This window comes from Oncorhynchus masou, chromosome 2 (genome assembly GCF_036934945.1).
Source record: "Oncorhynchus masou masou isolate Uvic2021 chromosome 2, UVic_Omas_1.1, whole genome shotgun sequence".
In the NCBI taxonomy this organism is placed as follows: domain Eukaryota; kingdom Metazoa; phylum Chordata; class Actinopteri; order Salmoniformes; family Salmonidae; genus Oncorhynchus; species Oncorhynchus masou.
The window spans coordinates 44062990-44090115 of NC_088213.1; the positions used below are offsets into that span (position 1 = coordinate 44062990).

The 27126-nt window shown below is 42.8% G+C and overlaps 1 protein-coding gene across 1 annotated transcript; it reads left to right on the forward strand.

Moving 5' to 3' along the window:
- Positions 1 to 222: 222 nt before the first annotated feature.
- Positions 223 to 27095, forward strand: LOC135505778 (gamma-butyrobetaine dioxygenase-like). The gene is made up of 8 exons (XM_064924912.1): positions 223 to 342; positions 1520 to 1959; positions 4332 to 4446; positions 13230 to 13428; positions 24370 to 24475; positions 24629 to 24825; positions 25736 to 25902; positions 26159 to 27095. The coding sequence occupies exons 2-8, from the start codon at positions 1534 to 1536 to the stop codon at positions 26317 to 26319; spliced, it is 1371 nt and encodes a 456-aa protein (XP_064780984.1). The 5' UTR covers positions 223 to 342; positions 1520 to 1533; the 3' UTR covers positions 26320 to 27095.
- Positions 27096 to 27126: the final 31 nt, after the last annotated feature.

The window sequence follows — 27126 nt, forward strand, 5'->3', positions numbered from 1 at the left end:
TGGACAAGTGCAAACTGACACAACTGAAGAGCTGAGGTAAGAGATTGCTCTGCCATATTCTGTAATATGCAAACCGAGTGGGAGAATGATTCATAGCTATTGTAATTGTGATCGACTTCCTAAATTCCCAACCTTGATATTGGGACACGATAACCCTGGTCTGTTGATGTCATGTCAGCAAAGTTCACTGACTCAAAATCTCTGATGCCTCCACGACAGTGGTTATGTCATTCACCCACGTGCTAACCTTTCCCCTAGTTTGACAGTCGGCACTGCAATTTTGATAGACGCTTCGTTGACAAAGAACATTCAAAAGTTTAAAAGCCTACCAAAGTAATACAGGTACATCCATTTTTCATACTTTTTTTTAGATACTACATATTGTAATGTTACCGGTAAATATAGCATGTGTTGTCACTGGAATGTCTGGCTGCGTAGTGAAAGCAAGGTAACGTTAAATAAGTTATACAGTAACGTTAGCTCGCTGTCTCCACGTAAATGTATGGGATATATGCTAGCTAGCTCGCTAAAAACAGGCTTTTCGTAAATCATTCAATTAATATCAGCAAGCGAGCGTCCAGTGTCAACTATTTTGTCATTGGAGGCTAAATTAAATGGTAATAGTAGCTAGCTATGGTAACGTTAGCTAGTAGTAGAACGAGAGCTAGCCTGGGCAGATAGCTACAGTAAACCTAGCCTAGCAGTTCAGACTCTCATAAGTACAAATAGTTAAAATATATATATATAGTTTAAGGTTTCTCAAAGTACGGAATAACAAAAATGAGGCGATCTATTATATATATTAGCCTTTTTTTCTAACTCTGGTGCGAGCTGCTTCCGGGACTCTTGCCCATGTATTGACCTTTCACCTAGTTTCCGAAGCGGAAACATGCACAGTATCACAGAACAGTATTATAACAACTACAACAACAATTGTATCGCGCAATGTTGTGGTTTCCACTAGATAGCACAGCCACAACGTCAAAAATGGTCTATATCGTAAAAAACACGTTTTTTGTTGTTAACATTGTGTTAAGGTTAGGGTAATGTTTAAAATCACATTTAAGAAGATACATTGTAGAAATGGTCCGGGTTTTTGACTTTGGCTGTGGTGTCTAGGGACGAGCCAATGTTGCCGCGCTTGTAAATAGCAAATTAAAGCAATTTTGGATACAACAAATTGTAAGGTCCCTGTTCTCCTCATCAGTGTGGTAGCAAGGTGCATTTAGTATTATTACACCTTTTGCCTCAAACTAGCCTATTTTAAATTGAACTATTTAAATTAATGTGACTTTTTTTAAACATCTCAATTCCATTTATGGTGAAATATGCCTAGATAATACAATACATTTAAAACAATAATTCAAAAATAACTTCAAAATAAAAGTAAAAAAACAACAAGTAATACATGCCTACATGTGTCTTGACCTGTACTCTTATTAACCTTTGGAATATTTATGATGACTTGGATCCCAGTGTGTACTGTCTTTTCCAATAACCCTTCTGCTCTCATCCGGAGGTCCCGGTTCGAGGATGTGGACGACCACTATAGCACGATGTTCCCTGCCGACCATGCTCAAGCGAAGCTCCGTCTTGGCCTGCTATGACTTGAGTGCTGGGGGTAGGCCTGGTTGGGCAGCTGCCATCTCCTCATCTCCTTCTCTTCACCTGACCTGGAGGCAGCTCCGTGGGCACGGGACCCAGGCACCCTCCCCGCTCCCTTCCAACGCCCTAGGGGACAGCCCTGGGGTGAGGCAGGTCCGGGCCCTGGAGCAGGAAAGGCTGCTGGAGGTTGAGTGGGAGGGTAGCGGACAGAGCCTGTACCCGTACACATGGCTTAGGGACAACTGTCAATGCCCACTTTGTACCCTGCAGTCAGCCCAGGCTCGCAGCCTGCTGCTCTCCCAGCTGGACATCCACACTGGGGTCGACCGGGTGCAGGTTACTGACAACAACAAGGTAACATATCTTGGATTAACTTATCTTTCCTCAATTTAACCATAAGGAGGGAAATGTAAAACAGACCTTATATCCATGTCAATCTAATGGCACTCATCCTACTCCACTTAAGTTAATTTATACTGAACAAAAATATAAACGCAACAATTTCAAAGATTTACAGTTCATATTTTTATTTTTATTTAACTAGGTAAGACGGTTAAGAACAAATTCTTATTTACAATGACGGCCTACCCTGACCAAACCCTAATGCGAATGATGCTGGGCCAGTGGTCCGCTGCGCTAAGGGACTCCCAATCACATCCAGTTGTGATACAGCCTGGAATCGAACCAGGGTCTGTAGTGACGCCTCTAGCACTGAGATGCATTGCCTTTGTCCCAATCAGTCAATTGAAATAAATTCATTGGGCCCTAATCTATTGATTTCACATGACTAAGAATATACAGTACCACTCAAAAGTTTGGACAAACCTACTCATTCAAGGGTTTTTCTTAATTTTTTACTATTTTCTACATTGTGGAATGATAGTGAAGACATCATAACTATGAAATAACACATAAGGAATCATGTAGTAACCAAAAAAGTGTTATACAAAATATATTTTACATTTGAGATTCTTCAAAGTAGCCACCCTTTGCCTTTATGACAGCTTTGCACACTCTTGGCATTCTCTCAACCAGCTTCATGGTCTGAATCCATTTAAATTAACTTAACTTTTAACAAGGCACACCTGTAAATTTGTGGAATTTCTTTCCTTCTTAATGCATTTGAGCCAATCTGTTGTGTGTTGTGACAAAGTAGTGGTGGTATACAGAAGATAGCCCTATTTGGTAAAATACCAAGTCCATATTATGACAAGAATAGCTCAAATAAGCAAAGAGAAACAACAGTCCATCATTACTTTAAGACATGAAGGTTTGTCAATCTGGAAAAGTTTCTTCAAGTGCATTCTCAAAAATCATAAAGCGCTATGATGAAACTGGCTCTCATGAGGATCCCCACAGGAAAGGAAGACCCAGAGTTACCTCTGCTGCAGAGGTAAGTAAGAGACACATCAACTGTTCAGAGGAGACTGCGTGAATCAGGCCTTAATGGTCTAATTGCTGCAAATAAACCACTACTAAAGGAAACCAATAATAAGAAGAGACTTGCCAAGGGCCAAGAAACACGAGCTAGGACATTAGACCGGTGGAAATCTGCCCTTTGGTCTGATGAGTTCAAATTTGTCTTTGTGAGACGCAGAGTAGGTGAACGGATGACCTCCGCATGTGAGGTTACTACATGATTCCATGTGTGTTATTTCATAGTTTTGATGTAGTCACTATTATTCTACAATGTAGAAAATAAAGAAAAACCCTGGAATGAGAATGTGTGTCCAAACTTTTGCCTGGGACTGTAGATATGATTCTGTTGGTCACAGATACCTTAAAAAAAAGGTAAGCGAGTGGATAGGAAAACCAGTCAGTATCTGATGTGACCACCATTTGTCTCATGCAGCGTGACACATCTCCTTCTCATAGAGTTGATAAGGCTGTTGATTGTGGAATGTTGTCCCACTCCTCTTCAATGGCTGTACAAAGTTGCTGGATATTGGCGGCACACGCTGTCATACGTGTGATCCAGAGCATCTCAAACATGTTCAATGGGTGACATGTCTGGTAAGTATGCAGGCCATGGAAGAACTGGGACATTTTCAACTTCCAGGAATTGTGTACAGATCCTTGTGGCATCGGGCCATGCATTATCATTCTGAAACATGAGGTAATGGCAGCGGATGAATGGCACGACAATGGGCCTCAGAATCGCGTCACTGTATCTCTGTGCATTCAAATTGCCATTGATAAAATGCAATCGTGTTCATTGTCTGTAGCTTATGCGTGCCCATACTATAACCCCACTGCAACCATGGGCCACTCGGGTTCACAACGACGACATCAGTAAACCTCTCGCCCACACAGCGCCACATGTGGTTTGCGGTTGTGAGGCCGGTTGGGCATACTGCCAAATTCTCTAAAACGACGTTGGAGTGAGGTATGATCGAGAAATTAACATTATATTCTCTGACAAAGCTGTACATTTTAGAGTGGCCTTTTATTGTCTCCAAGGTGCCCCTGTGTAATGATCATGCTGTTTAGTCAGCTTCAATGCCACACCTGTCAGGTGGACGGATTATCTTGTCAAAGGACAAATGCTCACTAATAGGGATGTAAACAAATTTGTGCACATCATTTGAGAGAGGTGCAAGTGGGGACACTTCAGGCTGAGGAGCAAGTTTCACACATCCCCATGTGCTACACTAGTGTGAGCTTCCTTTGGGAAAGGTTTGGGATTCTTACGCAAACACTTAACCAACCTCTGTGGTTGTCCTCAGGTGTCCATAGTGTGGCCGGACCAGCACACCAGCGAGTTTGACCCAGAATGGCTGAGGAAACGGTGCTTCTCTCCTGCTGCCAGACAAGCTCTACAAGAGGAGCTCTTCCTAAACGGTAGGACTATTATGCCAAGAACGGCAATTTCCCCACTGTCGCTGAAAGTAGATATTCTGGAATAAATCAGGATAAATCATTTAAAAAATACATAATTATTGAATTTGATCCAATCCCAAACTGGTAGGGCCTACACACACAATGCCAAATTCACCCATGCTGACAGTGTCCATTCTATTTTTGTCTACAGTAGCTGACTGCTACAGTGCTCTGAAGACCCATGAGATAAATGCTTTTTGTTCTTGAAAATGTCCCTGAAGAATTTATCTGAAAAAAAGTAAGATTCTGTGCCCTCATACAGTACTTAAACCAAGCATCCCTGTTGTGAAAATTCCAATGTTACTTTTTGATTGACATTTTTCTTTGTGCCATACTAACTGAATTTTCAGTTCTTTAAAACAACTTATGCTACAGGCCACAAGTACTTTAGAAAAACATTATTGATACCAATAAGCGTATTTACTGTATATCAGTATTTGCTTGTTACAAGTGATCTAAATGGCCAGCTGGTTAGCTAAGTGTTGAGCACAGACTTAAACCTGAATATGTGTTACATCCAAGAATACATTTCATGCACCACACGCCGTGTCGTAATTAAAAATCCTTCTTTAACCCTTCTCCTCCCCTTCATTGATTGAAGTGGATTTAACAAGCGACATCAATAATGGATCATCGCATTCACCTGGTCAGTCTACTGTATGTCGTGGAAAGAGCAGTGGGCAAGGCAGTATTGAAGGCGAAATGAAGGCTGGACCTGCACTTCAACTGAGGAGAGACTAGATGGTGTTTCCACACGTGGTCCTGAAGGATCCACAGGTTTCAGTGGCTCCTGCTTTGTTTCCACTCTAGAGTGATTTAAAGACAGTGTGTGTGTGTATAGCAACCTTCCCACCCCCCCTTCCTTCTCTCCTTTAGTACCGGTGTAAGAGGTCCCCCCCCCCCCACACACACACACACTTTCTAAGTGCAGGGTATTTGTTCTTCAACTGCTGCTAGCTCAGCACCAGGAGTGCTCCTACCAGACAGAGTTTAGCTCATGTTCTGTCTGGCTCTGTCTCTCACACACACACGCACATACACACACGCGCACCAGCCCCCTTGTCTCTGGGTTTAATTATATCCTCCTGAGGTCTGGTCTGAAATTCCTCCTGCCAAAAACCCTGGAAAAGTTTACGCTTTTAGATGGATGGATGGTGAAACAATGTTCACATCTGGAAGTTTTGTTACTCAAGTTTTGTTCACATCCCTACCTAGCTCCCTATAGGCCCCGCTCTCTCTTTTTTTTTCTCTCTCTCTCTCTTTCACTCTCTCTCTCTCTATTTCACTCTCTCTAACTCTCTATTTCACTCTCTATTTCACTCACAGACAGACCTAGTTTGGAATATCTGTATGTTTTCCTTTTCCCCCAGAAGACCGGTAAGATTGTCAAAGTGTAGCACACGCAGGAGATGCCGGGGTTAATATGATAATATGAGCTGTGGGGGTGTTACTCAGACTGAATCACCCCTCACTTGTTTTTTGCCTTTTGGTGTTTGTAGAAATTAGGAGTTTCCCCCTAAGCATTTACTTAAAAAAACTAAAAACATTTATATTTCATTTATTTACACAGCATGGAAATGGACCACATGCCTCCAATCATTTCTAATTATATGGGGTTCCCCAGACGCTGCTGCTGCTGTGAAAGTGTGCAGCCTGTCAATCTCTAGCCCAGAGGATGTCGCTTTCACACATGTAGACCAGACTACATCACTGAGGTATGCAGTGGCCGTATGTGAAATGGCTTAATAACTTGAGACCTTCGGCAAGGTGTGGAGTCTGTGTGCAGTCATGTTCAACCCCCCCCCCTCCTCTGACTCTGCCATATGGAAAACTAATTAAAGGGAAGCTGAATGGAAGTGGATGTTTAGAGACACCGTTTTTAAGCCAAACTCAACTCGTTGAACCAACTTGCCCTGTTGTTTATCCACCCCATGCAACTGAGGGGACCTTGTCCTGACCAGTCTTGGATTTAAATAGTAAGCTATTTGGCATTTTCGAGCCTGCCTCGAGTGCCAGGCGAGTGGGGTTTGCACTAGTATTTAAATTATTTCAAGTACTATTTTTAAACTCAGCTCTGGTTCTGACCTCACGTTAATCGTCTAGGCTAGAGTTTGAAGCCATAGTGTGTATAGTATACAAGCAAACACTCAAAGACTTGTTTTGTGCACAGGGAGATTGGAATCTACAAGGAGTGTTTGTCATCATGATATTTGTTAGTGTTTACACTTCCTGTGAAGCTTACCGAGGACCTTAGCAACCGTGAGTTGTTATACCTTTGGAATAAGAAGGCAATCAAGGAATGGTACTATCGTAATTTTCGGTTTCTAAAACCCTTGTCTTGGTCGATGTGGCTTTTGGGTGGCTGTGGATCTGTTTCAATCACCCCTCCATGGGAAATATCAGATAGCACTCGTTATATTCCAACAGTAGTGTGGTTATTATTCCCGTTATTATTAGGCATGGTCTTTCTAGGTCTACATTATTAACATTATCAGTACACCCTTAGAAAAAAGGGTTCTTCGGCTGTTCCCATAGGAGAACCCTTTTTTGGTTCCACGCAGAACCCTTTTGGATTCCATGTATAAACCTCTGGGGAAAGGGTTTGACCTGGAACCAAAAATGGTTCTTCAAAGGGTTTTCCTATGGGGACAGTCGAATTACCATTTTAGGTTCTAGATAGCACCTTTTATTCTAAATGTAGTAGTCATTATCTTCTGTATGTTTATCAACTGTTCCAACTCACCGCATCCTGTGAACAGTAATCAAGCCTGTAACCTGGCACTACTGTGTCCTTAAGCTCTCTTTGAATGCTTGAGGAGGATGAGGATTATCCTCGTGAATGACGTGGTGTTTTCTCACTTTCTGGCTAGCGTACTTTGAGCCTTTTACCTACCGTGAGGTGACGAAGCAGTGTTGGCTTGCTTATCCTTTCTCACACATCTTCCTCTGGACTCTTCTCTACCGACTGCTACAGAGGGTAGTGAGTACGGCCCAGGACATCACTGGGGCCAAGCTTCCTGCCATCCAGGACCTCTATAGCAGGCAGTGTCAGTGGAAGGCCCGCAAAAATTGTCCGACTCCAGCCACCATAGTCATAGACTGTTCTCTCCGCTACCGCAAGTCTAGGTCCAAAATACTTAACAGCTTCTAACCCCAAGCCATAAGACTCCTGAACAGCTAATCAAATGGCTACCCAGACTATTTGCATTGCTCCCCCCTCTTTTACGCTGCTGCTTCTCTCTGTTTATTATCTATGCATAGCCACTTTAACTCTACCTATGTACATATTACCTCAATTACCTCGACTAACTGGTGCTCTCGCACATGGATACTGGTACCTCCTGTATGTAGCCTCGCTATTGTTATTTTACTGCTGTTCTTTAATTATTTTTTACTTTTATTTGTCTATTTTTTACTTAACACTTAATTTTCTTAACTGCATTGTTGGTTAAGGGCTTGTAAGTAAGCATTTCACTATAAGGTTGTATTCGGCGCATGTGGCATAAGATTTGATTTGAAATGTGTCAACACCTTTACTCACGGTCTGCTTGGTCACTACCATAGTGCCTACGGAGTCACTCTCTTCACTGTGGTGCAGATTTTGGATCAACTCGCCATGCATCAGTTTAAAGCATCCTTTCACGAGATAAACAGGCCTAATCTGACTCTGGGCCAGTTGTTAGTGGTATAATGAGATAGATATTTAAGACTGTCCCTGTTTGGCCACCAAGGAATGGAACATTCTGATCTGATGTAGTTTTAGCAAGCAAGCCATGTTTGTAAATCGTAATAAAATAGAATAGAATTCTTTCACTTTTTAATGAAGACCTAGTTGATAACTAGCTTGGCTTAGAGATGAACACAAGTATGAATGTAAAAATTTTAAAAAGTTACTTAACGGCATAGATACTGCATTCACTAGGTTTGCTGTCTAAAGTACTCTTATCAGCTCAACCCCAAATTGGCCTCAGTTAGTCCTAATGGGACTTGATTGGTTCCCCTCATCCAAACAGCAGCTGATATGTCTTTCCTTTGACTTAATGGGAGTCTGTGTCTTCCTTGACTCATCTGGTATGAATTTAGACTCCCTCTGAACCTACAGGCTCTTGTGGCCGATACGTGAGAACACATCAGTTTGAAAAAAAAACAAGGCTCCTAATAACATAGCTGTACCGGTGCATCAATGGAAAAACACACATATTTCCCCCAAACCTCACTATTTCCATGTACACACACTGATTTGTCGATCAAGAAGATGAATCTCTCCCGCTGAGCACATGCGCACGCACACACACACAGCGCCACACACGTACAGACATACACAAACACAGACACACACACTTGGATGCGTATGGTATGTTTCGGTGGATGTGTAACCAGGCCAGCACAGCACAGCTCAGGTCAGTTTTACTGCTCAGGAGAGTGATAAGGATATTAAAGATCTGAATGGATTGAATAGGTGTAAGCAACCTGGGGAAATTCCATCCAGTCCATCTGAGGGTTAGGTCGAGCTATAACAAGAGGGGAAAGCTATTATTTCGGACTCCCTATCCAAGTCTTCCAGATCTATAAAAAGCACTATGGGGTCGAGGTAGGGATTAGGGGGTCGGTTTGGAATTGGTCACAAGACTCCTTATTAAAGCTGAGAAGGCAGAGGTGGTTCTGTTGTGCAGGTTTCTCCATTAAACAGAGAAAGGTTAGTTTGTTGTATTGGATGGAGGGTGGGAAGCGTTCTCCAGAGAAGGACTAGCTGCGCTACGTCAGTTTAAGACACAGGCTCTTTGTAAATGGGACTTCAACAGCTACAATGTAGCGACCTGCGCGCGTGTGTGTGTGTGTGTGTGTGTGTGTGGCTGTGTGTTTATGCGACTTCACTTCTCACATGATTGGATACAGGATTGTAGTTATTTTGCGGGAAACCTCCGTATTCAACTGGGTAACATTTCTCTGGCTGATTATAACACTCAATTCCATTCATCTAAAATTTCAGTACAGCTGCAGGCTTGTCCTGATAATTGTAGTGGGCACACTCACTGGCATCAGCCCTCTTTGCAATGAAAGCACTGATGAATGCCACCATGTTTGTGAAGGCCTTTACCACGTACAATACGCCATCTAAATACCTCCAGTCGAAAAGAACTGAACTCCACAGTTGACCTTGTGAGGAAGTTGATCTAGTGTAATTGAATTGTGAAAGACCACGCTTATACACAGAGCAGCTTTTTGGGGAACTCCACAACAAGAGAGAAGGAGTTCCTCGTCTGGAAAAGCCACAGCAGACCAACGGAAGGGAGGAAAGGAGGAAAGGAATTACAAATACACACTCCCATCAAACAGACAGATAACACGTACATACACAAGCATAACAGTGTCACATTTAAAACTCCTGCGTTCTTCGACACATACGTACTAGGACAGGCACTGGCTCTCTCTCAAGGAAACACACACAGCCTGACATTGTATCTCTGTTAAACACGGCTGGAAACTATGCAAGAGTCAGAGAGACTAATCGCTGATTGGCTTGGTGGACTAACGCTACACGTTCCAGGAAATCAGAGCATCGATTTTTGCGCATGGTGAGAATTTGAGTGTCGAGCATTACACACCAATAACCAAGCAGAACGTTCTGGGCCCTGCACCATCTGAACCCTTCCGGCCCGGGCCCACTGCCCAGCCAGCCGCTCTCTTATCCCATCCATCACCCACTAAAGGGCCTACCCGGGGTTAGAGCGCTCTCTGCTCGGACTCTCTCTATGCTCCTTTCCACTCTCCATTTTCTCTCGCTTTTTTCTCTGTCTCCATGTGTCTCTCCCTTCCTATTTTTTCCTCTCTCCTTACTCTCGCTCTCTACATTTTTCTTGGCCCTCAAGGATTGAAATCGGTTTGTTCAAAACATAATGGTACTCGGTTTAAAACATAACAGTGAAGGTAGTTAATACTGATCTGGAGTCAATCAGTGATGTTAGCTGAACAAGTTGGGCGTGCAAAATTATTCAGCCCCGTTACTTTCAGTGCAGCAAACTCTCTCCAGAAGTTCAGTGAGGATCTCTGAATGATCCAATGTTGACCTAAATGACTAATGATGATACATACAATCCACCTGTGTGTAATCAAGACTCCGTATAAATGCACCTGCACAGTGATAGTCTCAGAGGTCCGTTAAAAGCGCAGAGAGCATCATGAAGAACAAGGAACACACCAGGCAGGTCCGAGATACTGTTGTGAAGAAGTTTAAAGCCGGATTTGGATACAAAAAGATTTCCCAAGCTTTAAACATCCCAAGGAGCACTGTGCAAGCGATAATATTGAAATGGAAGGAGTATCAGACCACTGCAAATCTACCAAGACCTGGCCGTCCCTCTAAACTTTCAGCTCATACAAGGAGAAGACTGATCAGAGATGCAGCCAAGAGGCCCATGATCACTCTGGATGAACTGCAGAGATCTACAGCTGAGGTGGGAGACTCTGTCCATAGGACAACAATCAGTCGTATATTGCACAAATCTGGCCTTTATGGAAGAGTGGCAAGAAGAAAGCCATTTCTTAAAGATATCCATAAAAAGTGTCGTTTAAAGTTTGCCACAAGCGACCTGGGAGACACACCAAACATGTGGAAGAAGGTGCTCTGGTCAGATGAAACCAAAATTGAACTTTTTGGCAACAATGCAAAACTTTATGTTTGGCGTAAAAGCAACACAGCTCATCACCCTGAACACACCATCCCCACTGTCAAACATGGTGGTGGCAGCATCATGTTTTGGGCCTGCTTTTCTTCAGCAGGGACAGGGAAGATGGTTAAAATTGATGGGAAGATGGATGGAGCCAAATACAGGACCATTCTGGAAGAAAACCTGATGGAGTCTGCAAAAGACCTGAGACTGGGACGGAGATGTGTCTTCCAACAAGACAATGATCCAAAACATAAAGCAAAATCTACAATGGAATGGTTAAAAAATAAACATATCCAGGTGTTAGAATGGCCAAGTCAAAGTCCAGACCTGAATCCAATCGAGAATCTGTGGAAAGAACTGAAAACTGCTGTTCACAAATGCTCTCCATCCAACCTCACTGAGCTCGAGCTGTTTTGCAAGGAGGAATGGGAAAAAATTCAGTCTCTCGATGTGCAAAACTGATAGAGACATACCCCAAGCGACTTACAGCTGTAATCGCAGCAAAAGTTGGCGCTACAAAGTATTAACTTAAGGGGGCTGAATAATTTTGCACGCCCAATTTTTCAGTTTTTGATTTGTTAAAAAATTTGAAATATCCAATAAATGTCGTTCCACTACATGATTGTGTCCCACTTGTTGTTGATTCTTCACAAAAAAATACAGTTTTATATCTTTATGTTTGAAGCCTGAAATGTGGCAAAAGGTCGCAAAGTTCAAGGGGGCCGAATACTTTCGCAAGGCACTGTACATACCGGCTGGTCAAATGGTGCCCATTGGCTAGTCTGATTTCAAGGGACTACTTGTAACATTGGAAGGAACTAACTTCTTTATTCTAGAAGTTCCTCATACTTCAACCTTCTCTTTTTGTCGGTGACCCTCAAGAATAGCCAGCCTTTAATAAAGATCTTATTTCCCTTCCCAAAAATGTTCAACCCTCTTCATTTACAGAGTTTGGATTGGGGGGGTTCTTGACTTTTTGACAGAGAGTTGTTTGGGAGATGACGGCTTGAAAGGAGAGGTAAAAACCTGCTGTGGGTTAAGTCCTCAGTATCAGTGAAAGAAATCAATGTATCTCGATGACTCACTGTTGCAGGTGAAAAGGGTCAGGATCATCCCCCAGAGTGACAATCAAGCTGCAGCATATTCCTGCAAAGCCCCTAGACACGTAGAGACTCCATGTGTTACCATAGCTGTACTCACGGCAAAGCTGCAAAGTCGAGCTTTCTGACATCTGACTTGGATTTTTTCCACACTTAATCCTGATGAATTGCTACTGAAGAGGTTTGTTGTACCCCCCCCCCCCCCCCCACACACACACACACACACACAACTGAGCTCATGCCACTGGAGAGACACTATGGAAAAAGGGCTGGAGCCAGCTTGGTGCAAAGCGAAGCAGTGGGAGGCTTTTTCCACTGCTGTCAGTCAAGACATGCACTCTTCTCACCCCTTTCTCCCCCTTCCCTTTCCTCCTCACAGAGTATTCAACCATAGCGGGCTGGCCTCCCTCCCTCCTATCCTTTGGAGGAAATGTTTCATGGACACACACATATTATAAACAGACAGTACAGACTGTGGCCGGGAGCATTACACATATTGTCGTTAGAGTCCATTGTTCATTGACAGGCTGTGGTGTCTGTCTATATGGTTATGACAACCTGAGCTGTCCTGAAACCAAGGCAATCAAACCAGGACATTCTATTCTGTCCCCGACCTGCACCCCAGGCAGTTCAATCCCTGCACAGAGCAGAAACTGTCAGTTGTCAATATTGGTAGAAAGTGGCTGAAATTTGCATCTCCAGAGTTAAAGTTGCACTCTCTATGCATTGCAAAATTCTGACGTTGCAAAATTCCGGAACTTTACCAGGTTTTTCAGAAATCCTGCTTCAAGGATTTTCAGTTGAAGGATTCCCTCCCAGTGTATTCCCTTCTGATTCTGGGGAGCATCCATCTGGAATTTCTGAAAAACCTGGGAACTTTGACAAACTGATACGATACAGGACGGTATGATACAGACCATACAGGATGATACAATACTTTAATGAAGTGCATCTATCTCCTTGGCTCTCTCAGAGCGTACGTACTGGGACTCAGAGCTGCGAATCCCCACGGCCAACTTCGAGGAGGTCCTCCACGACGACAAGGCCGCCCTGGCCTGGCTGCTGGCTCTACGCCGCGTGGGCATTGTCTACCTGAAGGGGGCGCCGGTGGAGCAGGGTCAGGTGGCCCGACTCAGCCAGAGGATCGGATACCTCCGACTGACGTTCTATGGGTGAGAAACCATGCCCTCTGACCTTATTAGCGTCATATACTCTTAAACCTAACCACGGTAATATAATTTCTAAAAGCTCTGCATTATCCACACAGCTTTATATTTCCATCGCAGTAGATTTACTAGGGTGCGTTTGTTGAACTTTGCCATCATGTCCGATTTTTCCTAAGCATCCTAATTATAGAAACCATTGCTACTCTCAGCTATCCGCTCCTTTGTATACTGAGGATAACATGGGCAGCCTGGTAAAACCAGACTGAACGCTACACTTACTATTGTTGCCTTCAGTCTGGATCAACCAGAAGTTTTATGGACATGCAAGCTAATTGAGTTTTGGTAGGTAAGTCCTCAATCCATCTCAACTTGGACTGTTCTAGTTCAGTAATGCTTGCACAGGGACAAAGACGGTGAGGCCAGTCCAAAATTCATCCAGGGGACGTTAAGCCCGAGGTATTACCAAATACACTCAATCAAATTGTATTTTTCACAAGTGCCGAATACAACCTTACCATTAAATGCTTACTTCTAAGCCCTTAACTATTTCTTGAACTGCATTGTTGGTTAAGAAAATATTGACTAAATAAACTGAAGTAAATATATCAAATCAAAAAGTAACACAAGAAAATAGCGAGGCTATATACAGGGGGTACCGGTACCGAGTCAATGTGCGGGGGTACAGGTTAGTCGAGGTAATTTGTAAAGTGACTATGCATAGATAATAAACAGTAAGTGGCAGCAGTGTCAAAACAGGGGGGGGGGGCAATGTAAATAGTCTGGGTGGCCATTTGATTAATTGTTCAGTGGTCTTATGGGCTTGGGGGTAGAAGCTGTTAAATATTTATTTTCTAATATTTTTTTAAACATTTTTTTTGTGTGTGTTAGAATTGCTTTTTGATATGTTGTATATAGTTATTTGCACTGTTGTATATAGTTATAGGTCATTTCACCAATTCGGCCACTTGGGTACATTTGGGCAACTTGTGTGGGACACCTGGGTGACTTCATGCTAAATGTCATGTAGCTCACCCATTCCTGAAGTTATCAATCTGAAACTTTGCACACCTACAGTTGCCCTCTTGTGTTACCTATCAAAATTATCTCCAGCATCCTATCTGACTGTGTGGCTATTCTAGTACATATGATAGATGATGCTACAACAATAAAAAACAGAAAACGTATGCTCTTTCTTTCTCTTTTCTTCCACCAGATCTATTGTGTTATATTCTCTTACATTCAATTAACATTTCCATAAATTTCAGAATGTTTCCATTCAAATGATATCAAGAATATGCATATCCTTGCCTCTGGGGCTGAGCTACAGGCAGTTAGATTAGGGTATGTCTTCAGGCGGAAATTGAGAACAAAGGGATGTATCCATAAGAGGTTGGAGCCTTTTGGTCCTAGACTTGGCGTTCCGGTACCGCTTGCTGTGTGGTAGCGGAGAGCACAGTCTATGACTTGGGTGACTGGAGTCTTTGACAATTTTTTGAGCCTTCCTCTGACACCGCCTGGTATATACGGTCTGGATGTCAGAAAGCTTGGCTTTGGTGGTCTGTTTGAAACATGTAGGTATTACAGACCCAGTCAGGGATAGGTGGGAAATGTCAGTCAAGACACTTGCCAGTTGGTCCACGCATGCTTTGAGTACACGTCCTGGTAATCTCTTTGTGAGTGTTGACCTGTTTAAAGGTTTTGTTGAAATCCGCTACAGAGAGCGTGATCACACAGTCGTCCGGAACAGCTGGTGCTCTCATGCATGCCTCGAAGCAAGCATAAAAGGCATTTAGCTCGTCTGGTAGGCTCGCGTCACTGGGCAGCTCGTGGCTGGGTTTCCTTTTGTAATCCGTAATATTTTTCAAGCCCTGCCACATCCGATGAGCGTCAGAGCCGGTGTAGTAAGACCGGTGACTGAGGTGGTATACTCCTCAATGCCATTGGATGAATCCCGGAACATATTCCAGTCTGTGCTAGCAAAACAGTCCTGTAATGTAGCATCCGCGTCATCTGACCACTTCCGTATTGAGCGAGTCATTGGTACTTCCTGCTTTAGTTTTTGCATGTAAGCAGGAATCAGGAGGATAGAATTATGGTCAGATTTGCCAACTGGAGGGCAAGGGAGAGCTTTGTATGCGTCTCTGTGTGTGGAGTAAAGGTTGTCCAGAGTTGTTTTTTTGTCTTTGGTTGCACATGTGACATGCTGGTAGAAATTAGCTAAAACAGATTTAAGGTTGCCTGTATTAAAGTCCCCGGCCACTAGGAGTGCCGCTTCTGGATGAGCATTTTCTTGTTTGCTTACGGCCTTATACAGCTCGTTGAGTGAAGCCTTAATGCTAGCATCGGTTTGTGGTGGTAAATAGATGGCTACGAATAATATAGATGAGAAAGTAGATAGTGTGGTCTACAACTTATTAGGAGGTATTCTACCTCAGGCGAGCAATACCTCGAGACTTCGTTAATATTAGACATCGCACACCAGCAGTTATTGACAAATAGACACACACCCCCGCCCCTCGTCTTACCAGACGTAGCTGCTCTGTTCTGCCGATGCACAGAGAAGCCAGCCAGCTCTATATTATCCGTGTCGTCGTTCAGCCACATCTCGGTGAAACATAAGATATTACAGTTTTCAATGTCCCGTTGGTAGGATAGTCTTAATTGTAGATCATCCAGTTAGTTTTCCAATGATTGCACGTTGGCCAATAATCAAAGCTAAGGTTGGAACAACAAGCATCCCACAGCCAGCAGTTAAGCCCAGGTCGGTGGAAGCTAACAGCTGCGAACCAAAGCAAGAGACATGTCATTAAAGGAGCTGCAGTTTTTGTTTATTTAAAAAAAGAAGCTGATTATGTCTTCCACAAATAACAACCCAGGAGACACAACAAAATACCAGGGCACATATTTGCATATATTTGAGCACAGAGACTCCATGCCAAGAGCAAAGAAGAGACCTAGTATAATTGTTATTCATCACCTGGATTCGGTCTTATGAAGCAAAATTTTTTTTATTTTTTTATTTTTACATTGGATAAAAGTAGAAACTCAGTGCAACAAAATGGTATATCATACACAGCATTTTTGAGGAACAACGGGAAAGTAATTCTGCTTTGAAAGTTGATACACTCACTTTAGAGAAAAGGGCCTTTTGAATGTTTTGGTACCTACTGGAGAGCTCTCCTCTGTCTACACCAGTAGTTCCCAAACGTTTTATAGTCCCGTACCCCTTCAAACATCCACCTCCAGCTGCGTACCCCCTCTAGCACCAGGGTCAGCACTCTCTCAAATGTAGTTTTTTTGCCATCATTGTAAGCCTGCCACACACACTATACGATACATTTATTAAACATAAGAATGAGTGTGAGTTTTTGTCACAACCCGGCTGACAAAGAGCTCTTATAGGACCAATGCACAAATAATAATATAATAATCAATAACTTTGCTCTTTATTTCACCATCTTACATATAAAACCTTGTGAATAACTCACCACAGGTTAATGAGAAGGGTGTGCTTGAAAGGATGCACATAACTCTGCAATGTTGGGTTGTATTGGAGAGTCTCAGTTTTAAATCATTTTCCACACATGGTCTGTGCCTGTATTTCGTTTTCATGCTAGTGAGGGCCGAGAATCCACTCTCACATAGGTACCTGGTTGCAAAGGAAATCAGTGTCCTAACAGCGCGATTTGCCAAGGCAATAAACTCTGAGCATAGCCCAATCCAGAAATCTGGCAGTGGCTTTGATTAAATTCCATTTTCACAGAACCGCTTGTTGCAATTTCGATGAGGCTCTCTTGTTCAGATATCGGTAAGTGGACTGGAGGCAGGGCATGAAAGGGATAACGAATCCAGTTGTTTGTGTCATCCATTTTGGGAAAGTACCTGAGTAATTGCGCACCCAACTCACTCAGGTGCTTCGCTATATCATATTTGACATTGTCCATAAGCTTGAGTTTATTGGCACACAAAAAAATCATACAATGATGGAAAGACCTGTGTGTTTTCCTTGTTAATGCAGACAGAGAAGAGCTCCAACTTCTTAACTTCTTGAAACTCCCCATCCCGGATCCGGGATCGTGACTAAAGCCTCAGGCTCATTAGCATAACGCAACGTTAACGATTTCTGAAAATCGCAAATAAAATGAAAATAATGCACATACTCTCAAGCTTAGCCTTTTCTTAACAACACTGTCATCTCAGATTTTCAAAATATGCTTTTGAACCATAGCAATTCACTAAATTGTGTAAGAGTATGCTAAGCTAGCTTAGCATTTTGAGTAGCATTTAGCACGCAACATTTTCACAAAAACCAGATAACCAAATAAATAAAATCATTTACCTTTGAAGAGCTTCGGATGTTTTCAATGAGGAGACTCAGTTACATAGCAAATGTGCAGTTTTTCAAAAAAATATTATTTGTGTAGGACAAATCGCTCCGTTTTGTTCACGTTTGGCTATGAAAAAAACCTGTATACAGTTATAGCCTCAAGCTCATTAGCATAATGTAACGTTAACGATTTCTGAAAATCGCAAATAAAATGAAAATAATGCGCCTACTCTCAAGCTTAGCCTTTTCTTAACAACACTGTCATCTCAGATTTTCAAAATATGCTTTTGAACCATAGCAATTCACTAATTTGTGTAAGAGTATGCTAAGCTAGCTTAGCATTTTGAGTAGCATTTAGCACGCAACATTTTCACAAAAACCAGATAACCAATAAATAAAATCATTTACCTTTGAAGAGCTTCGGATGTTTTCAATGAGGAGACTCTCAGTTACATAGCAAATGTGCAGTTTTTCCTGAAAGCGTCTTTGTGTAGGAGAAATCGCTCAGTTTTGTACATCACATTTGGCTACCGAAACGAACGGAAAATTCAGTCATCTACAACGTCAAACTTTTTCCGAATTAACTCCATAATATCGACCGAAACATGGCAAACGTTGTTTGGAATCAATCCTCAAGGTGTTTTTTCACATATCTCTTCATTGATATATCGTTCGTGGAAGCCTGCTTTCTTCTCTAAATTCCATGGAAAAATACTTGCAGCTGAGTTTTGCGCACCAATTTCGGCGCAGGACACCGGGCGGACACCTGGTAAATGTGGTCTCTTATGGTCAATCTTCCAATGATATGCCTACAAATACGTCACAATGCTGCAGACACCTTGGGGAAACGACAGAAAGGGCAGGCTCGTTCCTCTCTCATTCACAGCCATATAAGGAGACAATGGAAAACGGAGCCTCAAAAATCCTGCTCATTTCCTGGATGCCGTCTCATCTTGGTTTTGCCTGTAGCTCACGTTCTAGGGCACGCACAGAGAATATCTTTGCAGTTCTGGACACGTCAGAGTGTTTTCTTTCCAAAGCTACCAATTATATGCATAGTCGAGCATCTTTTTGTGACAAAATATTGCGCTTAAAACGGGCACGTCTTTTTATCCAAAAATGATATAGCGCCCCCAGAGTTTCAACAGGTTAATCATAGCCTCAATTTTGTCCCACACATTAGAATATAGTTGCGGAGAGTCCCTGTAATCCTTGATTGATTATTCAGACGAGAAAAAACATCACCCAGATAGGCCAGTCGTGCGGTCAGACAAGTGAAAATTATGGTCAGTAAAGAGAACTTCAAGCTTGTCTCTCAATTTAAAAAAAAATCTGTCAATACTTTGCCCCTTGATAACCAGTGCACTTCTGCATGTTGTAAAAGCGTTACTTGGTCGCTGCCCATATCATTGCATAGTGCATGGCTTGCACACGCATTACCACTCCACTATGTCTTCCTGTCATGGCATTTGCGCCATCAGTACAGATACCAACATGAGCAACAGCTACGTTTGGCTACATACAATCCGTTAGTGGAATTCCCGCGAGAGAGTAATGGTTAATGTGATTGGATGTTCATTATTTGACTACGCTACCTGTATTTAACATTGTGTTGTTATTTTGCTGAACACTAGATGGGCTACTCAGACGAGAAAAAAGCCTCACCCAAATGTATAGCCCCATTGGAATAAAAAAAAGAAGTTTTATTTAATGCAAATTTGTATTTTTATTTTGTGTACCCATGACGACATTGCGCGTGTCACGCCCTGGTCGAAGTATTTTTGTGTTTTTCTTCATTTATTTGGTCAGGCCAGGGTGTGGCATGGGTTTTTGTATGTGGTGTGTTTTGTATTGGGATTGTAGCTTAGTGGGGTGTTCTCGATAAGTCTATGGCTGTCTGAAGTGGTTCTCAATCAGAGGCAAGTGTTTATCGTTGTCTCTGATTGGGAACCATATTTAGGCAGCCATATTCTTTGAGTGTTTCGTGGGTGATTGTCCTATTGTCCCTGTTCTGTGTTTATTTACACCAGTATAGGCTGTTTCGGTTTTCGTTACGTTCATTGTGTTTGTTGTTTTGTAATTGATTCGTGTTCACGTCAGTTTATTAAACATGGATCGCAATCTACACGCCGCATTTTTGTCCGACTCTCCTTCGCACATAGAAAACCGTAACAGCATACTGGGAATACTTGGTCTACACCCATTCAGCATTGTTCACACCCTCTTAAGCCAACCCAACATATCTCGTTAAGGATTCACATGAGGTCATGTGCTAAACCGTGAGTAGTGTAGTAAAGATTAAGACTAAAAGTGGTAGTAGCCTACAATAAGGAAAGATTCCAGGTAAACAAAGTGTCCAGGTGCTAAAAATATTTGATAAATATTAGATGACACTTACCCAGACACACTAGTCTAAATTGATGTGAAATAAATGATATAACCCCCAGCCACATCCAGTGGTGGAAAAAGTACTAAATTGTCATACTAGAGTAAAAGTATAAATCATTTCAAATTCCTTATATTAAACCAGATGGTTTTTTAAATTATTGACAGATAGCCAGGGGCACACTCCAACGCTCAGACATAATTTACAAATGAAGCAGTTCTGTTTAGTGAGTCTGCCAGATCAGATGCAGTAGGGATATTCTCTTGATAAGTGTGTCAAAATGTAGCAAGTACTTTTGGATGTCGGAGACAATGAATGGAGTAAAAAGTACATTTTATTTTGGAATGTAGTGAAGTAAAAGTTGCCAAATATATAAATAGTAACGTATACAGATACCACCAAAAAATACTAAAGTAAAAATACTTTAAAGTGCTTCTTAAGTACCACTGCCAAAGTGCCTTCACACCAGTACATTAACATACTTTATATACTGTTACACACGCACTTATCACATACAGTCGGAAGTTGACATACACCTTAGCCAAATACATTTAAACTCAGTTTTTCACAATTCCTTATATTTAATCCTAGTAAAAAAATTCCCTGTTTTAGGTCCGTTAAGATCACCACTTTATTTTAAGAATGTGAAATGTCAGAATAATAGTAGAGAATATTATTTATTTCAGCTTTTATAACTTTCATCAAGTTCCCAGTGGGTCAGAAGTTTACATACACTCAATTTGTTTTTGGTAGCTTTGCCTTTAAATTGTTTAACTCGGGTCAAACCTTTACAACCGTCTACAACCCACACAAGTGGCTCAGGTAGTGTAGCTCATCCATAATGGCACATCAATGCGAGCTGTGGCAAGAAGGTTTGCTGTGTCTGTCAGCGTCGTGTCCAGAGCATGGAGGCGCTACCAGGAGACAGGCCAATACATCAGGAGACGTGGAGGAGGCCGTAGGAGGGTAACAACCCAGCAGCAGAACCGCTACGTCCGCCTTTGTGCAAGGAAGAGCAGGAGGAGCACTGCCAGAGCCCTGCAAAATGACCTCCAGCAGGCCACAAATGTGCATGTGTCTGCTCAAACGGTCAGAAACAGACTCCATGAGGGTGGTATGAGGGCCCGACGTCCACGGGTGGGGGTTGTGCTTACAGCCCAACAACGTGCAGGACGTTTGGCATTTGCCAGAGAAAACACCAAGATTGGCAAATTCGCCACTGGCGCCCTGTGCTCTTCACAGATGAAAGCAGGTTCACACTGAGCACGTGACAGACGTGACAGAGTCTGGAGATGCCGTGGAGAACGTTCCGCTGTCTGCAACATCCTCCAGCATGACCGGTTTGGCGGTGGGTCAGTCATGGTGTGGGGGTGGCATTTCTTTGGGGGGCCGCACAGCCCTCCATGTGCTCGCCAGAGGTAGCCTGACTGCCTGCCATTAGGTACCGAGATGAGATCCCCAGACCCCTTGTGAGACCATATGCTGGTGCGGTTGGCCCTGGGTTCCTCCTAATGCAAGACAATGCTAGACCTCATGTGGCTGGAGTGTGTCAGCAGTTCCTGCAAGAGGAAGGCATTGATGCTATGGACTGGCCCGCCCGTTCCCCAGACCTGAATCCAATGGAGCACATCTGGGACATCATGTCCCGCTCCCTCCACCAACGCCACGTTGCACCACAGACTGTCCAGGAGTTGGCGGATGCTTTAGTCCAGGTCTGGGAGGAGATCCCTCAGGAGACCATCCGCCACCTCATCAGGAGCATGCCCAGGCATTGTAGGGAGGTCATACAGGCAAGTGGAGGCCACACACACTACTGAGCCTAATTTTGACTTGTTTTAAGGACATTACATCAAAGTTGGATCAGCCTGTAGTGTTTTCCACTTTAATTTTGAGTGTGACTCCAAATCCAGACCTCCATGGGTTGATAAATTTGATTTCCATTGATAATTTTTGTGTGATTTTGTCAGCACATTCAACTATGTAAAGAAAAAAGTATTTAATAAGAATATTTCATTCATTCAGATCTAGGATGTGTTATTTTAGTGTTCCCTTTATTTTTTTGAGCAGTGTATAAAGTGGCATTGTTTAAAGTGGCTAGTGATACATTACATCAAGATGGCAAGATGCAGTAGATGGTATAGAGTACAGTATATACATATGAGATGAGTAATGTAGGGTATGTAAACATTATATGAAGTGGTGTTGCTTAAAGTGGCTAGTGATACATTTATTACATACATTTTTCCAGTGGCTGGAGTTGAGTCAGTATGTTGGCAGCAGCCACTCAATGTTAGTGATGGCTGTTTAACAGTCTGATGGCCTTGAGATAGAAGCTGTTTTTCAGTCTCTCGGTCCCACCTGTACTGACCTCGCCTTCTGGATGACAGTGGGGTGAACAGGCAGTGGCTTGGGTGGTTGTTGTCCTTGATGTTCTTTTTGGCCCTCCTGTGACAGTGCGGAACATATCCCAGTCCACGTGATCAAAGTAATCTTGAAGCGTGGAATCTGATTGGTCATACCAGCTTTGAACAGACCTGAGCGTGGGAGCTTCCTGTTTTAATTTCTATCTATAGGCTGTAAGCAACAAAATGGAGTCGTGGTCAGCTTTTCCAAAAGGAGGTCGGGGGAGGGCCTTATATGCGTCGCGGAAGTTAGAATAATAATGGTCTAGGGTTTTGCCAGCCCTGGTTGCGCAAATGATATGCTGATAGAATTTAGGGAGCCTTGTTTTCAGATTAGCCTTGTTAAAATCCCCAGCTACAATAAATGCAGCCTCGGGATATATATATATATGGTTTCCAGTTTACATAGAGTCAAATGAAGTTTGTTCAGGGCCATCGACGTGTCTGTTTGGGGGGGGGGGTTAGCTAGTTCAATGCTAGCTAACATTACGCTATAACTAGCAATGCGAAATGGCATTCTGAGAAAACATCACTAACGTTACACACAATTCATACACATAAATTAATGTTAGCTAGCAAGCCAGCCAGTCATCTAGCCTCAGCTAACAGCAAGCTTTAACTTGGGTTCTTATGTTTGGACATGTTACGTTAACGTTAGGTAGATAAAAAATTAACTATAATCCCAAACGTTACTAGCAATACAAACCAATTGTCATAGCTAAAGTTGTTAATGTTAACGTTAGCTCCAGCTGGCTAGCTAACAGCAAGTCTTAACTTTCAAGGAAAACAACTTTCTGACAAAATTAGAAATGTATTATATCTGAAACTGTAGCTCGATTCTTACCCATATACATGGATGAAAGCTTCATGGCAGACTGCAACCCCTTCATAAGACATCCTGTGTTGTTTCCGTTTAGTTTGCACAGCTTGTTTGGCTTGTTATGTTCCACTGATTTCAAAACTCCGTGTTCTTCTTCCGTGATAACAACACTGTTGATCGCCGTTTCTTCGCCATCACTGTCATCAGAAGACTCTAGAATCTTCTTCAATTAAAATGTTTTTACCTAAATCAGGGATTTCTTCATTGTCTGATTCATTTTCCGTGAGAGTCCGTGAGAGTCAGCATGGCACGATCGTCCTCCAGAAAGTAGTCCATCGCAACTTTTTCCCACTGACCTTTGTCGACAGCCCCTGATAAATTCAGGGCAGCAACGTTGAGAGCAGTAGCAACATATTTGCAGTTCTCCATGGCTAACGTTATATCTTTAGAAAAGAACTGCAGTAGAAAGGATTATCTGCATATAACGAGCAGCTAATTTTATAGACACAAGATGTTACACCACAGACCAATCTGAAACTCACCTCTCAGCATGTCCAGCCCACTCATTATCTCAGCCAATCATGGATAGCGGGAAGGTTCCTGACGTTTTCTTTGGCTCAACCAAATAGGCTCTTAATTTAACAACTTTCTTCGTATTTACAGATGGCATGAAAGCTCACATGTTAGAGAAGGCATTTCTGTCTGAAAACACATTTTGATTAAAAAAAAATGTACGTTCAAACGGCTCTCCTGTGAAGTCGCGACTTGCGACATACGCCTAGTTTCCTGAATCGGGTCACAATTGACATACTATTTCAACAGTATCCATTTAACAAAATACTAGAAATGTAGGATGATGAGTAACTTTTTCCATGTCCTGTTGCTCGCGAACCTTTTTAATGTTTCCAAAGAGAATGCCTTGGTCATTAGTGCTCAACACCTTTGTGATGAGATAATTAGTTAATAATCATTACTAATGGACCTTTCTCAACTTTTCTCATTCCTTTAACAGGCACACATGGCAGGTGCAGGACAAATCCCAGGCTAACAACGTGGCCTACACCTCTGGCAAACTCAGTCTCCACACTGACTATCCAGCACTGCACTACCCACCTGGAGTGAGTAGACAGGATCCACCATCATGTTCATGAAATCTACATTAATCCTCTCCTTTCTCACTATCAGTCAGACACCTGAGTCATATAGATGTTTGTATCCTGTATGGGATGGCATTTAGCAACGGTACTAATATCCTGTATGGCTGTTTGCAGGTGCAGTTCCTGCATTGCCTGAGCCAGGCTGGCGAGGGCGGGGAGAGTGAAGCGGTGGACGGCTTCCACATGGCAGATCAGCTGAGGAGAGAAGACCCCGAGGCCTTCAGGACCCTCACCTCCCTGCGGGTGGACTTCACCGACACAGGGTCCGACTACTGCGACTTCATGGTGCAGTCCAAGAACCACATCATAGAGTGAGTGAGCGCCACACCATTAAAATACATAAGACATGGATGCATTGGCTTGTTTTTTGCACACATAAGAGCCATCACTCAGCTTACATATTAATGTGACTTGACAGAGGTCAGTCTAGAACTGCTCCAGGAAGCACATGGACCAAAATACAGACAGACAGTCACATTCTCAGGATTATCTTAAAGCTACATGGATGTGATTTAGGAGCTTGAAGGATATTTGTCGCCATCTGCTGCTCAGAATGTAAACTGCAGTATAAATGTATAATATACAACCTTCAACCAATGTTCACTCTAAGCTGTGCGCAAGCGCGCAGCTCCCCTTGGACTGCTGCGCAGAATAAATATCAGCCCGCACATTGCCATATATGGATCTGTGCCATTCACTTTGAACTGGACTGTGTTTACAGCGTGAGTGGTTGTGTGTTTTTCAAAAGTCTCATGGAATGTAGACCTACTTTGTACATCACACATTTGCTGCTGTTATGGGATGCATTTTTCTCCATTGTTTTTTATTTATGATCAAATAGCCACAGTAGCCTACTTGGCCACTGTTAAAACTGTAACGTAAAGCGGGTACAGCCTCAGTGTTCACCATAAACGCTCCCCGGAAGTTGCACAGAATGTTGCTCTGTGCCCAACATTTTTTGAGAGAACATAGCCTCCAACTGATGGGTAAAGAAGATGATTTTAAGTGAGCGAGCAAGGTCACTGTGGGAATTGTATATATACTGCTACTGATCATATTTATATGATTGTATCAGATATGTACATCTGACACTTGACAACTGCTGAGTCTTATTATGCAACAAGATCTAGATGTCCAACATGCAATCTTTTTCATAGTTTTCCCAAAGGTTGACACACACCCACACTTACTAACAGTGGCACCCCTCCTCTCTCTGAACAGTGTTGACAGTGATGGGCGGGTGGTCCGGATCAACTACAATAATGCCACCAGGGACTCTGTGCTGGACCTCCCCCTGCACCAGGTCCAGGCCTTCTACAGCTCCCTCAAGGCCTACGTCCAGCTGATGATGCGACCAGAAAACATGCTCACCTACAAGATGGAGCCTGGTTAGTGTGTGTGCATGAGTGTGCCCTTTCAACATTAGCAGTTAAAGTGAAGCTTCCCTGGATAAAAGTTGGCAATATGAATAGGATTGTATTGTAAAATATTGCAGAGATGGTAGACGTCTATGACTATTGGTTATCTTTTATGTGAAATACTAGCACTTAAGAGGTAGCCTGGTCGTTTTAACTTTCATCTTGAAATATCTGTATAATATTGGTTGAGTACTGAGTCGGCATATCCCTCCACCTTCTCCTGCAGGCGACCTGGTCACCTTTGACAACTGGCGCCTGCTCCATGGGCGGAAGAGCTTTCAGAGCCACCCAGACCGGATGAGACACCTGGAGGGAGCCTACCTGGACTGGGACGAAGTCATGTCTCGCCTGCGGATACTCTTCAAGTCTGTCCACGGAGAGAGCTAGACCCGCCAATCCCCCAGAACAAAGCCTCCTCCAAATATATAGAACCGCGTCAATCTACATCAGGGCTCTCCAACCCTAATCTAGTGCACCTAATTCTAATAATTAGCTCATTGATAAGCTGAATGAATCAGTTTAGTTGCAACTGGGAGTGAAACCCTCCTGTAGGTTATCTCTCCAGGAACAGGGTTGGAGAGCCCTGATCTACATAATTTATGAGCGGCCAAAAGAGGCAGAGTCTAATTGTCTAGCGGGCTACCGCTACTCGTGTGTGGGTCAAGATGGCTGCCAGTCTTTTGAACAGAGTGACATGTGGGCAAAGTGCAAGAAGATGGGGGAAAAGGGTTGAGCACTTCCCTAAATGATAAACACTCCCCTTTATAAGTAGCATACCTACGAAGAATCTGTCTTTAACTGTATGAAGCTGGTAGACTATAGTGCCTTTGTTCCTAGGGTTGTGTAAGCAAACATATTGAGCTATTTTTCTAATCGGCCTGTGTTCTGCTGGTCAAAATGTTGTAGCACTTTACATCAACTTCTCAATGTCTTAAGGGTGTCATATCAACAAGAGGTGATGAAGTTTTTGACATTTTCTACCTCTTGTATCCAGTAGTATAGTTCAGTTTCAGCCATCTAACCTTAAGGAAAAAAATTGTGTATAGCACTTGTATCAGCCCCAGAAATCAATCCTTTTTTTAGTAACTCTCTTTACAATAACTCTCCATATGTAAAATGTATGCACATGCACGTTTGGATTAAAGCATCTGCTAAGGGATTAATCTAAATGTACAGAATGGTTACCTGGAGGAA

Bases quoted from the DNA above. Each gene is read 5' to 3' on its own strand.
- LOC135505778 (XM_064924912.1), top strand. From the start codon at position 1,534: ATGTGGACGACCACTATAGCACGATGTTCCCTGCCGACCATGCTCAAG. The intron at 4,447-13,229 runs GTAGGACTATTA...TGGCTCTCTCAG, and splicing joins AGAGGAGCTCTTCCTAAACG to AGCGTACGTACTGGGACTCA. The intron at 13,429-24,369 runs GTGAGAAACCAT...TTCCTTTAACAG, and splicing joins CTCCGACTGACGTTCTATGG to GCACACATGGCAGGTGCAGG.